General features: G+C 42.1%; 1 protein-coding gene across 2 annotated transcripts; it reads left to right on the top strand.

Moving 5' to 3' along the window:
- Window positions 1-532: 532 nt before the first annotated feature.
- Window positions 533-13,252, top strand: LOC147321624 (uncharacterized). 2 transcript variants are annotated; one of them, XM_086305714.1, is made up of 4 exons: window positions 533-810; window positions 4,807-4,882; window positions 5,077-6,009; window positions 7,204-13,252. In XM_086305714.1, exons 2-4 carry the CDS (start codon window positions 4,865-4,867, stop codon window positions 7,426-7,428), a joined length of 1,176 nt encoding a protein of 391 aa, XP_086161840.1. In that variant the 5' UTR covers window positions 533-810; window positions 4,807-4,864; the 3' UTR covers window positions 7,429-13,252. The 2 variants fall into 2 exon arrangements, with proteins under 2 accessions (XP_086161840.1, XP_086161839.1); XM_086305713.1 differs by having other exon boundaries at window positions 7,201-13,251.

The raw sequence follows: 13,252 nt of genomic DNA, 5'->3' as shown, positions 1-13,252 counted from the left end.
AATGAGAGAACTGACAGCTTTTATTTTAATGACCCTATCTCAGTTCTTTTAACACAATATATAACTGAAAATAAGTTGGTGAAATCTGGACTGATGAGTTTATTGTCAGCATTTTAATCATGAGTTTAAAGGCTGTAGGTAGCCACTGCTCTAACACGGTGTATTAATGTAACAGGGCTCAATGCTGGTTCTAATTTCAAGCTTTTCTTTGTGAAATAATTTAGAAATTCATATTTTATTGCACAAATCATTATTTAAATGAGAATTCTTTATTTCTATGTGTGTGATTCTTGCAGTCCTCCATAAGAATCCCACCCTGGTGTAACATTGTTAAAGAGAGACGAGCGTCAGGCTGTTCCAATTCTCAGCACCGCTCTTCTCTTTTCCTGAGTCCTTAACGTCATCCTGGGAAGGAGAATTGCTTTCATCGAGGCAAAGGAAAACAAAACACCACGTGGTTACGCTGCGCAGCTGAGTCACGTGACCGCACAGTAACAAACCACAGCAGAGTCGGAAGAGTGGGGCGGAGCAAATGTGTGCAGGAGAGGAGTCGAGCAGAGAGAGCTGCTTTTTCATGAAACTGGAGTAAAGTAGTGAACTTAGAGGAGAGAAACAAACTAAAGTATCGATCATAAACCACTACCAACGTCCTGATCGATATCTGCATCGATCTGCCCACCCTTGTCTCCTGGATCGTAGCTGAGATCAGCGTGAACCACGTGGGTCTCTGCTCCCTGATCTGTTTCCTGTGTTTGGAAAGAGTTGCAGCTTCATCGCGGAGTTTCTCTCGGTTTGTGGGCTCATCTAAAGGTAAGCACCGAGCTAACTTTACTGTGAGTTCAGTTCATGTTGAGTTTAGCTCCTGAACAGTGGCGGTCGTAGCCTGTTTGGCGCCCTGGGCGAACACTCCCCCCCCCCCCCCCCCCCCCCACGCACAAAACATATTAAGGATTGTACATTAACATAAAACTGTTGTACACACACATATGAAGAGAGAGAGAGTATACATTGTATGCAAACTGCTACCAAACAGCCATCATAATTCGTCATACAATGAGAACAGGACAAATCAACAACTGACACTGACTAATTAATACTAAAATCTGTAACATAATGTACTGTTTGCAGTTTAGTCTGTTGCTGTTGATATTTTTACCATTTCTTCTTGGAGCAACTGTAACCCACATTATTTCCTTAGGGATTAATAAAGTATTCTGACTCTGATTGTTTCAGGATGAGCTGCCATTATCCAATCACACGTCTGCTTACCTGCATCTTTTGCTCGTTTCTCCTCCTCTTTTCTCTTTTTTCTAAACTGAGCACCTGATGGCTTTGAACTTTTCTTGTCCATCTTACATTGGTTTTAATTTTGCACTCCAGTATGAACACCCATCCCTCAACCCGAGGATCACCACAACATAACCTAACAGACCTACACCTTAGTTCACAGATTCACTTAGTCTAGGGTGCATTTCTGAGATTTCACACAACCCAGGATTCAAATCATGAATCCATAATAGGCTTGGATTTACATCATTATGAATGAAATGTGCTCTATCTGGAAGCAGCAGGACCCCCTCCCCTTTCGATGGGTTGTGTGTGAGACTTTAAATCATCAAACTGTAAATTAAAAATTTTAAATTGTTATTGATCCTTTACCCCGAGTCCTAATGTGTATATTTATTTTCTTACTCTTCTTATATTTTTTGTTTGTTTACTTGCACTGTTGTAACTGGAGCCTCGTCGTCTCGTCTCTCTGGACTGTAAGTAGCGGAGATGACAATAAAGTTTACTTTGACTTCAGCAGCGAGCAGGAGCACCGAGGAAAAACATGGGTGCAAATTATAAGTCTGTATCATGGTGTCTGGTGTTTTCGTGTTTGTTGGTTTGTTTTTATTTTGTTTTATTTTGCGAGTTGGTTATTAGATGCTGCTCCAGCCGCCGCCCCGCCCTCTCCTCTCTGTGCCGCAAGCAGCAGGCGCACCTCGCAAACGAAGGGCGCCCTTACTCCCAGCAAATGGGCGATAGAAAACCGATCGGTGCGTATGCCATTCCCAATATGCGCTGGCTGGGGAGCATGAGTATGAGCATTTTTTTTTTTTCTTTTGCCGATGCCCGTGATGCCGCCCCCCCACCATGGTGCCTACAGCCTCATTTATATTTGAAGTGACCCGAGCAATCAGTAGTTTTCTGATGAGGCAGCAGCTCTCCAGGGCAGAGACAATGTTCTTATTTTTCTCCTCCTTCTCCCTGAGGGTCTTCCACTTTAAGCTGGGTCCTTTTTATTCCAGTCTCTCTGTAAATAGTTATGTTGTTTATATTTATGTTTAATGTTTTTCTGTTTGAGAATTTTAATACTATTTGAAATAAATTTTTGTAATGACTAATGTCTCAGTTCTACTACACAGCAGATATTGGCACAGAACTTGACACATGTAGAATTTATTTCATATTATACTAATGAAAATACTAATACTAATGTATAGCAACATAGTGATGACCAACATAGTGATGACCAATTATTTAAGAGAATAAAGAGAGGTTAGTTCCAGGAGCTGCCCCGTCGTCCAGGGGCAGCACCTGGAGCAAATGGTGAAACTCACCAAACTGCTCACGCCTCTGGAGGACCTGATGGACCCAGGTACGGTGAGGACGTCCTTTACGCCGCTGCTCTGTTCTCCACAGTAAATAGAAAAGGGAGACTCTCTCTTCAAACGCTAGCTCGACAGCTGCCATCTTGCAAACATACCGTCTGGCACAACTTCCTCCCACATTTCCACTTCAATAATTCACGTTGGACACGCGTCGAGGTGCGAATTTGCATGCGTCAAGCTAGGGGCGTCTGGCGCGTTTTGGTCGTGTCTACTGCATTCGGTGTGAACACACCATAAAATCTGGGACTCTCCACCATTTGAACCTAGAACTGAAGAAGCTTCTCAGACGAGAGGTGAAACGTCTTCAAGCAACTTAATGAAGTGGTGATCATGTCCAGGCCGTGTTTTATAATCACAGGGGTTGCTGAAGGTGTTGAATGTCTTGGGTGGGGGAGTAACAAGTCATTGTTGGTAGAATCCACAGCAGGAGCTGTTCAGGCTGATGACTAGGTGTGAAATGTTGGTAGAGTGGGGTCTTTAGGTTTGTGCTTGGTTCACTGTCTGAGTGTTTTCCAGACAGAATCAGAGTCATTAGCTGAAAACAGTTTTTGGAGTTTAGCCTCACTAAACCTGAACAAGGAATGAATGAATGCCTTTATTTGTCGGTTGCAGTTGCCTGCAACTGAAATTGCTGGTTTCCAAAAGGGAGTCAGCATGAGAAGAAAACAAGAACTCCATAGCAGATAAAGTAAGCACCGATATTATCATACCATAACACCATAAAACACAGACAAGCAACATGGGGGAGTATGCCGTGTGCACAGCTGCATCTGCAATCTTGCGATCCCGACTCCGGTTGAGCCGCTGTCCACATGGGAGGTATGCATGGGGAGGCGTTGGATTCGAGTAAGGGAGGGTGGTGGTGAGGGCGTATCAGTGTACATGTGTGTGTGCGTTTCGGGATGCGTGTCCTGTGTTCAGCCTGAGAAAGTGGCCTTCCGCCTATTAGGCAAAGATCAACAGTCCGCAGCCTACTGAGGTGGCAATGAAGAATCAGGCAAGAGAGTCAGCTCGTTCTCGTTATCATATCTGAGGGAAGAATTGTTGTTGTTCGCCTCAGCCTTCAAGTGTCCAGCTGGCGCCTTCAGGGTGGGGGGTAGCCGCATGAGAAATCATGGTTATGTTGTTTTCGGACGAACAGACTGCATCAATTTTACAGTTGTTCTTAATGTCCATCACTGGTCTCCAGGTGTATCTCCCGTTTAAGAGCTGTGAGCTCCTCCAAGATCTTTCCCATATTTTGTTCAGTAAGAACAGTCCCAGCACTCACAGCTCTTCCCACACTTTCGATCATAGCGGCTAGCCTTGTGCCGGTTTGAACAGCAGTCACCACTTTCTTCAATTTCCGATAAGCCAGGGCCATGCCAGCTCCGATCAGCAAGAATCCTGTTATCATGGTTCCAAATAGGTAGATGTCTCCAATATCCTCGATAGACAGTCCCGCTAGGCACACAACATGCCACTTCTGCCACCCGTCCATCGTGTATCCAGCAGGGAACGTCCCTTCAGGACACTCGGGCTCTCCCGAACCCAGGCTTCTCGTTGAGAATAGAGTGCCAATTGCGTTAAGGGACCCCCTTTAGCTCTGCTGTGAACCAGAGCTCGTCAGTATTCTAACTCACCCTGGTGTGTGATGCTGTGCAGCTGTCCTCACAGATGCTGATGTTACAGGACGTCACAGCATCTCTATAATAATCCAAATTGTTAATAACAATCCTGAAAACCTGCCAGTCGGTGCAGTCCAGACACACCTGCAGATTCTCCACAGCCTCATCAGTCCACTGCTTCAGTGTCTTTACAAAAGCTTAAGACAGTTTCAGTTTGTGCCTGTTTGCAGGGATCAAGTGAACCATGACATGGTCTGAGAATCTTGATGTAGTTTGAGATGATGACCCTCTTACTATCAGCTCACCTTCTGTTTTGTAGAGTATTTTTTTTATCCATTTTGTTTAATAAAATCTATGAGGTTCAAATGAAGCACCAAACTGCAGTTACTCAGTCAGTGGAGGTTTATTACTGCAGTTTCTCACCACTGTTGTTAACTGAAGGCTGACACACTGACTGAAGATATTTAGTTTGAGTGGATTTGAGCTTTCCATCTCAGCTTCTTTTGGTCAAGGATGAAATACATATAAATATATTTTTGTTCCAGCTGATCATCAGGAGGAGACGAGCCATTTAGACTCAGCTCAGCCACTACAGAGGAAACAATGACTTCAACCCAAAAGGTGAGCAAGAATATCACTGTGGACGTTACAACTCTCATTGTAGCACATCATTGTAATGTGATAATATCAGCAGAAGGTGGTGGTAACACACCTACGACGTGTTTGTTGACATCTTTGATTCCACTAATGGAGTTTCAGTTTGTTCCACGACTGCATTTCACTCACTGCCTCTGTTTGTATCTCTGTCACTGCAGGACCAACATGGAGCGAGAAGTCAGTGCTCTCAGGAGGCCGACAAACCTCACAGAAGAAAGGGAGAGAAAACATACAGCTGTGAGGAGTGTGGGAAGAATTTTACTCGGGCCGACAGCTTAAAAACACACCAACTCATCCACAGTCGAGTTAAAGCTTACAGCTGTGAGTTGTGTGGAAAATCTTTTACCCTGGCTGGAAACTTGAAACGACACCAGCTGACCCACAGTGGAGTTAAAGCTTACAGCTGTGAGTTGTGTCGAAAGTTTTTCAACCAGGCTGTACACTTAAAGAGACACCAACTCATCCACAGTGGAATTAAACAGTACAACTGTGACTTGTGTGGAGATTTTTTTACCCACCCTGGAAGCTTGAAAAGACACCAACTCATCCACAGTGTAGTTAAACCGTACACCTGTGACTTGTGTGGAAATGCTTTTACCCAGGCTCAAAGCTTAAAAACACACCAACTCATCCACAGTGGAGTTAAAGCGTACACGTGTGACTTGTGTGGGAAATCTTTTACCCAGGCTCGACACTTAAAAGCACACCAACTCATCCACAGTGGAGTTAAAGCACACAGCTGCGATCAGTGTGGCAAAGCTTTTACTCACAGTAGCCACTTACAGAATCATCTAGTTACCCACTCTGGAATTAATAAGTACAGATGTGACATTTGTGGAAAAACTTTCAGTCGCAATGGGGACCTAAATAGACACATCCGCATTCACACTGGACAGGATGTTTACTGCTGTGATCAGTGTTGGAAACCGTTTACAACAGATGCACAGTTACAAAGCCACATGCTTAGCCACACTGAGGAGAGACCTTATAAATGTGACCTGTGTGATAAGACTTTTAAATCTCCACGTTACCTGAAAATACACCAACAGATCCACACCAGAAAGAAACTCTACAAGTGCAGTTACTGTGAGGTATGTATTTATATTTATATCTTCTAATTTCAGTGTCACTGTTTGGCTCATTAAATTGTGTTAGCATGTTAGTAATTCTACTGGACTCAATGGCATCTACTGGAATTTGGAAAATGTCAGTAAAGAACATGATGAGTCATCTAACTAACAGCAATTATTACTGTTACTTTGTATCCATATTTGAGGATTTACAGTTGCAATTGTTTTGAAGCATTATTTAAATTAGTCCTAAGAGCAACTGGTGGAAAGTCACCTTAATTCCAGTCACTCTGCAGTAACTGGATCGAATGGAATATGGATCTTGTAAATGGCACTAATTGATCTTCTCGGATGGGAGGTGAAACATCTTTGAGAAACTTTAAAAACTCCAGATGCTTTTCTTTACAAGCTCCTTAGACTACGATAATGTACGCCTGAGAACCTTCACAGACTGGGTATGATTTTACAACTCCTTTAAATTCTGATTCAGTTTGATTTTGACTATTATAATTATTCCATTTAGCATGGATATATATAGTGTAGAGGAACCCTGTAAAATAAATATATTCATTTCCAAATAAAGAACAGATCTTAACACAGTTACTTATGGTACTTTTTAAATTTTATTTCTGAGATTTGTGGTATTTCACAGTATATTTCCTCCATTTTGCACATGGACATCTGGTTTTATTTGTGGTCTCAGTCCCAGCTCACTTAACTCTCACTTCCAAGTTTCAAAAAAAGAAATATATTTAAAAATCTCCTGAAATTTCCTTTCCTAATAATTTCTGTGAATGTGTGAGTAAGGTATGTTGTATAAGGTGCTTTGAGTGCTCAGAGTGGAAAAGTGCTCTATATGAACCAGTCAATTTTACTTGTATTCACTAACTTAACAACAGAAGGGTCATCTAACTAAAACCAATCAGTGTATCCCACCTGACCCCCTCAGAATCAGCTGACTTTTAATAGTCTCCAAGTTTTATTTAAATGTCCTATGTATGTATAAGTATGGTGAGAGTCTGTTTGCAGCCAGGGTAGCAGTGCTTCTTGCTGTTCCTCTGCATCACAGACATTTATTGTAGCCCATTAAGCTGTTATAATGTAAACAGTAAAATATAATTGGATGTTGTCAGAGATGCTCTTTATTTCAGGTGGCGTTCAGGATTAAAATGTTGAAGGACTGACTCACACTGTCTTTGTGTCTTTGTTTAGAAGCAGAGTGACACAGATGGATCCAGTTTTCAACCCTATTGTCAGTGTGGTGGTGGGAAAGCGTTTCGTTGTGACCTTTGTGGAAAAACTTTCAACCAGCAACGAAGCCTAAAAAAGCATCAGCTTAGACACACACAAGACAAAATGATCTACTGTAAAGAATGTGGAAGAGGCTTCCCCACTCAATCTGATTTTAAACAACATGAACTGTTCCACGGTGGGGTTTAAAAGCACGCCTGTAACCAGTGCTTACCAGCTTAAAAGACATAAACGAGTCCACACAGGAGAGAAACCATACAAGTGTAGACACTGTAACAAAAGGTTCTCACAATCGAGCAGTCGTAACCTTCATGAACGTACACATGTTGAAGGGAACTTCAGCTGTGACCAGTGTGACAAGAGCTTCAAGAATCTCAGTTCATACTCCGAACACAAACGATCCCATTCTCATTATACATTATCTGCTCTGTGCAAACAGAGTAAGCGTGATCATTAAATCATTCCTATTACTGAATCACAATGACTCTGCAGAGACAGAAAGATCCTCTTCTGGGGCCCGTTCTTCGTACCTCGCTAAGTAAGTTAGCTGGATTTGATTGTTGACCATTTCGCGTGATCTTGGATCGTTCGGTTCTCCGAAGCTCATCCGGGACTTGCTGTCATAGTAACAGAGCCGTAAGCGTAAACCTGCTCGGGAGCAGGCTTACTTTATGTAAACAGGATTAGATCGCGGCCACGCAGGTATGTCCGCTTCATGTATACGAAAGCAACAGCGATATTTTACCACTGTTTTACCATAAATAAATAACATCAATGTAACTAAAGACAATGCAGTACTTGATCCTTTTATTGATTTCATACAGATACATACAGGTCATTTCCTAAAAAAGGGAAATGTACTATTAATCATTCTATTTCATGTATGTGATTATTACAGATGTAATTCATATTTCAGAGTAGTAATTGTAAATTACTTCGTGTAATCAAGATGAGAGACCACGGCTATAAAAGCGAAGGTGGATTTGGGAAGCCTGTCGCAGCCATGTCCTGTCCGTATACGCGAGCCACCCATTGCGGAAGGTGCAAGATTGATAAGGAGAGTCCTCAGAATTCAGCGTATATTGCGGGATAGACAGGATCCTTTAGCTCAGCGCGACAGTGTGCTCATAGAGAGATATCGATTTTCCTGTGAGGGTATTATTCACTTAACCAACTTGTTGACGAGGGGGTGCAGGACCACCACCTGTCTTTTTTTGCTCTGCCCTTTTCTTGGTTGTGGTTATAAACAAACAAACAGATTATTTCAGGGTCTCTTTCCAAGAGACGAAAAGCAATATAAGTGATAAATATTACCATTCTGTAGAATATTCTTATATTTCACTTTTACTTGTTCCCATGTTCTAGTGGGTCCTGTTGTGGCTCTAATGTGAAAGAGGATATAATGTAATATAATATAATAAATCTACCCTACCGCCTACTGGTGTTGGCCAGAGGGGCCGATGGTGCGATATGGCAGCCTGGCTTCTGTCAGTCTGCCCCAGGGCAGCTGTGGCTACAACTGTAGCTGCCTCCACCAGTGTGTGAATGTGAGAGTGAATGAATAGTGGCATTGTAAAGCGCTTTGGGTGCCTTGAAAAGTGCTATATAAATCCAATCCATTATTATTATTATTATTATTATTATTATTATTATTAATATTATTAAATTACTTACGAGTTTAATTTGTCAGCAACTTTCTGCCAGCCCTCTCTCCTTGCTTTTGCAGCCTTTGCAGTGTTCCCTTGCGTTTTAATTAAACTCTGAAACTCCTGAAATCCCTCAATCAAGAGTTCTTGCTCTGCTGCCGAAAAATACCGAGCGCGCTCCTTCAACATTTTCGCCGACCAATCAAAGGGTTGCCGATCAATGTTTCTACTATCGATGCCTAGCCCCTGTTAAGCCACCCAGTGATCTCACATTACTTCATCCAGCTATACTAATCGTCAACAACAGGTGTGTTCGGAGAACCGGAATAGCGAGCTCAAAGTTGGCGCGATGATTTGATCTTGGATTGTAGTAAGCGAGGTACGAAGAACGAACCCCTGGTTTCAGGGTCAGACTTAAAAACCTTGAGATCAGGCTCCACAGAGTTCAGATGGAATCTCCTGTAAAGAGTGTCAGCTGATGTCACACTTGGATCTCACAAGGTAGCTCTGATTTCTGGACCTGCAGTAAATAATCCTGAATCTTAAATTTAATAAGATGCAAATATAGATGTGTACATCAAGTTTTTGTGTTTTAATTTTAATGGATTTTATTGCTCTGAAATGTTATTCCTGTCACATTTACATAATTCCCCCTCAGAAAACAGTAGTGTTTAGTTGTAATACTTGTATTATAAAGTTATAGAAATATCTTTTAAAGCCAACTGATAAGTGTCAGTCTTGGTAGCTGGGGATCGGTCTGCCAGGGCCTCCGCTCCTGGCCACCGCCTGACTCGCATTGCACCCGACCCCTACCGTGCCTCCTGCGGGTGGTGGGCCTGCAGGAAGATGGGCCCCTGTCCCTTTTTCGGGGTGTGTCCCCATGGACTAAGGCCCGGCCAGCATACGCTCGCCCTCGGGCACCCTCCCCGGGCCTGACTCCAAGGCGTGTCCCCGGTAACCATATCCCAGGCAGGATGAACTGTTCCCTCGATGGTCTTTTCACAGGGGTCTTCTGAATCGCTCTTTGTCCAACCGATGCCAAACGGATGATGTCACAGGTTCGGAGTTTTGACTGCCGTCCCCTCTTAATTTAACTGTGATTAATATGTTATGAAGCTTAACTTTAATCTCAGCCAAACCGATTTACTCAAATAAAACTTTGAAGTAGACCAAACATTAAGATTTGGAAGTTATCTAAGAGACTTGTATATCATGTTTAACCTGAGTAGGAAAAAGGCCGAGGGGGGGTTGAAAACGATGTGTGGGAGTCTGTTCTCGCTGGGCTCTAGTGATCCTTGACCTCGCAGTCTGCTATCAAGCTGGTGGGTAACAGGCATCTCCGGAAACGTCGAAGCACTTTTGTATGTATGGGATATCTTGATAAATCAAGCAGATATTTGAAGTTTACACAACTACATTCTATCCTGAAAATAACTTAAAAGTTTATTTTGTGACCCAGAAAGAGTAATATTTAAAAAAATTTAGCCACGCTCCTCCGCCGTTGCCGTGTTTAAATTTTGGACAAAATGCATTCTGGGATATTTAGCTGTACCAAGTTCACACAAGTCACCACCAATGCATGCTCGATAAAATGGGCGGAGCGAGAACACATCTGGGAATTTTTTGCGTTCTCTGCTTGATGCGCATGTCACTGTCACTACCTGATCCGTACTGGAAACCCGATCGGTACCACACATGTGCGAAAGGCCACTATTTCTGCTCATTTACGATAGTTACGGGTCAGAGTATCTGTTAAGATGTTAACAATATTAAGTATCTCTTAAAATGTTATAATGAAACATTTATATTTAACGTAGAGAAAAATGAAAAATAAAAAGATAGCCACAGATCAGGACTCCCCGATCCTTACTGCACATGTATGTGCAAAGTCAGACCGTACAAATCGGGTCTACACGATTCATACCGCGGATGTGCAGATGTTTTCTTCTTCTTCTGTTTCTTTTAATGGCAGTTTACTCCCCAGTGTACGAGGATACTGCCACCTGCTGACCGAGCGAATGAACCCTTTTTTTAACTGAACTGGGCGTGTTAAATTTGATTTAATGATAGTCGAGTGTGTTTATACTTGTCTGTGTGGAGAGGATTGTTGGAATAGTGATGAGGATTTCCGCTATCACTGTCAATTGTCAGTAAACACTTAATCTGGGTGATGAATCTTCATGTGACATATTACTAGAGCTGTATTATTAAGTCTGTCATTAGGCGCCATTCTTCTTATTTTAAAGCGTTGTTGTTTAATTGGGGGACGCTCTCTGTTAAGGAGAAAAGCATGAATTTGTTTGTATACGGATTATCTGTTGTTTAAATGTCCCGGGCAGTCGAAAAGGAGGCTAGGAGCTAACTGGACGCTAACCGTGTCACTCAAATAATTAACTGTCGCAATGTTGGCAAAGAGAAGAAATGACGTAAGATTTGCGCATGCATGGTATGGATCGGGTAGCGACAGCGTACTTTGAATTGGAACAGTACTGATGACGTGTCATGAGTAGGGATGGGTATCGTTTAGGTTTTATCCGATACCAGTACCAAACCGGTAGTTTTGAAACGGTGCTTAAACGGTGCTCGAACCGGTGCTTAAAGAATGGAGAACACAAAATTGGTCCAAAAACCTCTCATGTTCAGCTGTTTTTTTTTATAAAAAGATAACAATGTTAGCCTTTTCTGCAGCTACAGGGGATTTATGGCATCACTCTTGGCCAAAAACTTCTCATGTTTAGCTGTTTTCCTCTTTTTCTTTGGTCATTTTAGCCTTTTTGGCCAGGGTGAAGGGAGTATCTGCCATCAAACAAGAAGACAGCCGCATGTAGCTATGATGATGTTTGCTAGTTCACCTTACATGCATTAATGTAATAACGTGGTTAGCCTACTCAACGTAAATTACACACGAACAACATTAAGCTACTCACACAGAGAAGAACGGCTGCTGCTGCTGCATCATCATCCTCATCATTTCTGCTACACTGGCAGGGCTAGGGGCCAGGACTCTCCTCTTCGTGTTTTTGGGGGATGTTGCAAACTCCGGGTCCGATAACAGGCACCATACCTGCAGTAGATGCGCTCGGTGTGAGGTCTCGCAGCAAGCTATCAAATACGGCGCATTTCTCAGCTTGTAACAAAATGCTATACGTCATCAGGTGTTTCATCAGATTCGAGGTGTTACCTCCTTTGACAGTATCACAGTATCAGCTTAAAGCACTTGTTGCAGGCTGCTGAGTTTGCATCTTTTTCTGTGAAGTACAGCCAGACTTTGACCGCTTCACCTTGGGCATTTTTAATCTGTAGCTCTGCTCTAACTGAACGTACGTACCTGGGCCCGCCTACTACGCTCGCAAAGGTAAAATGATTGGCTGGAATCCAAAGTGTGTGACATCTCAGGAAAAAAAACACCGAAATAAAGCACCGAAATGTGCGCAGCTTATCGGTCTGGTTACTACCGTTCACGTCAGAACCTGTGCCATCATCGCACCGGATACCGGTACCCATCCCTAATCACGAGTACACGAGAACACAAGTACGCATACTGAGACAGGTCCAATTTCTTCACCCTTTGCCAGGATTCTGTGAGGAACATAACGTCCAAGCTATCACTCATTAAAAAAAGCCATTTAGTATAAATGATTTGTTGGCATATAGATTTGAAACAAAGAACTGAAAAACACTTGAAATATAGTTGCATATAAGACATTCATGAAAACACAAAAACTGTCATTGTAGTGGGGTTTTTTTTTAGTTTAAAGAATATGATAAATATAAACTACTATGTAAATGATTATTTATGGCAAGAAAATGTATTATTTTCAATTGGATTAATGGAAAACTACCAACAATAACTCAGTGGTATAAAGAAATCTTTAGAGCTTTACCAATGGAAAGACTGAGTGCAAAATTAAGTGGCAATGATGATATTTTTTTGGATATGTGGCGCCCTGTAATGGATTACTTATCTGATGATCTGAAGACAACCATAGTGAGAGGGGCAGGCCCACTCCAATGGCGGGTTGGGTTTGTCAGGACAAATGTGTAAATGCGTGGTAGACCAAATTATTTACCATACTGTATTAGTTTTCTGTTTACATGTCTCAGACTGCTTATTATGTTATTTTTGTTTTTGTTTTTTTTTGTTTTTCCTTTGTTGTGGTTCTGGTAGTTGTTTTTGTTTTTTGTTTTTTGGGGAATAAAAGGAAAAAAATAAATAAATAAGAAAAAAGTTTCTCGTACTCATGCTGCCCTGACATACTGCCAACGTATTTTTGGGATAATAATAATAATGGATTGCATTTATATAGCACTTTTCGGGGCCCTCAAAGCGCTTTACAATTCCACTATTCATTCACTCTCACATTCAC

The sequence above is a fragment of the Aulonocara sp. 'chitande type north' Nkhata Bay genome, linkage group LG9 (assembly GCF_057382095.1).
Source record: "Aulonocara sp. 'chitande type north' Nkhata Bay isolate Kocher_YH1m ecotype deep benthic linkage group LG9, A_spYH_male_GT1.1, whole genome shotgun sequence".
NCBI lineage: Eukaryota > Metazoa > Chordata > Actinopteri > Cichliformes > Cichlidae > Aulonocara > Aulonocara sp. 'chitande type north' Nkhata Bay.
This window is presented reverse-complemented; position numbering and strand designations above follow the sequence as displayed.

Excerpts from the sequence above, each read along its gene's own strand:
- LOC147321624 (XM_086305713.1), top strand. Across the intron at positions 6,010-7,200 it reads ACAAGTGCAGTTACTGTGAG|AAGCAGAGTGACACAGATGG; the intron begins GTATGTATTTAT and ends GTCTTTGTTTAG.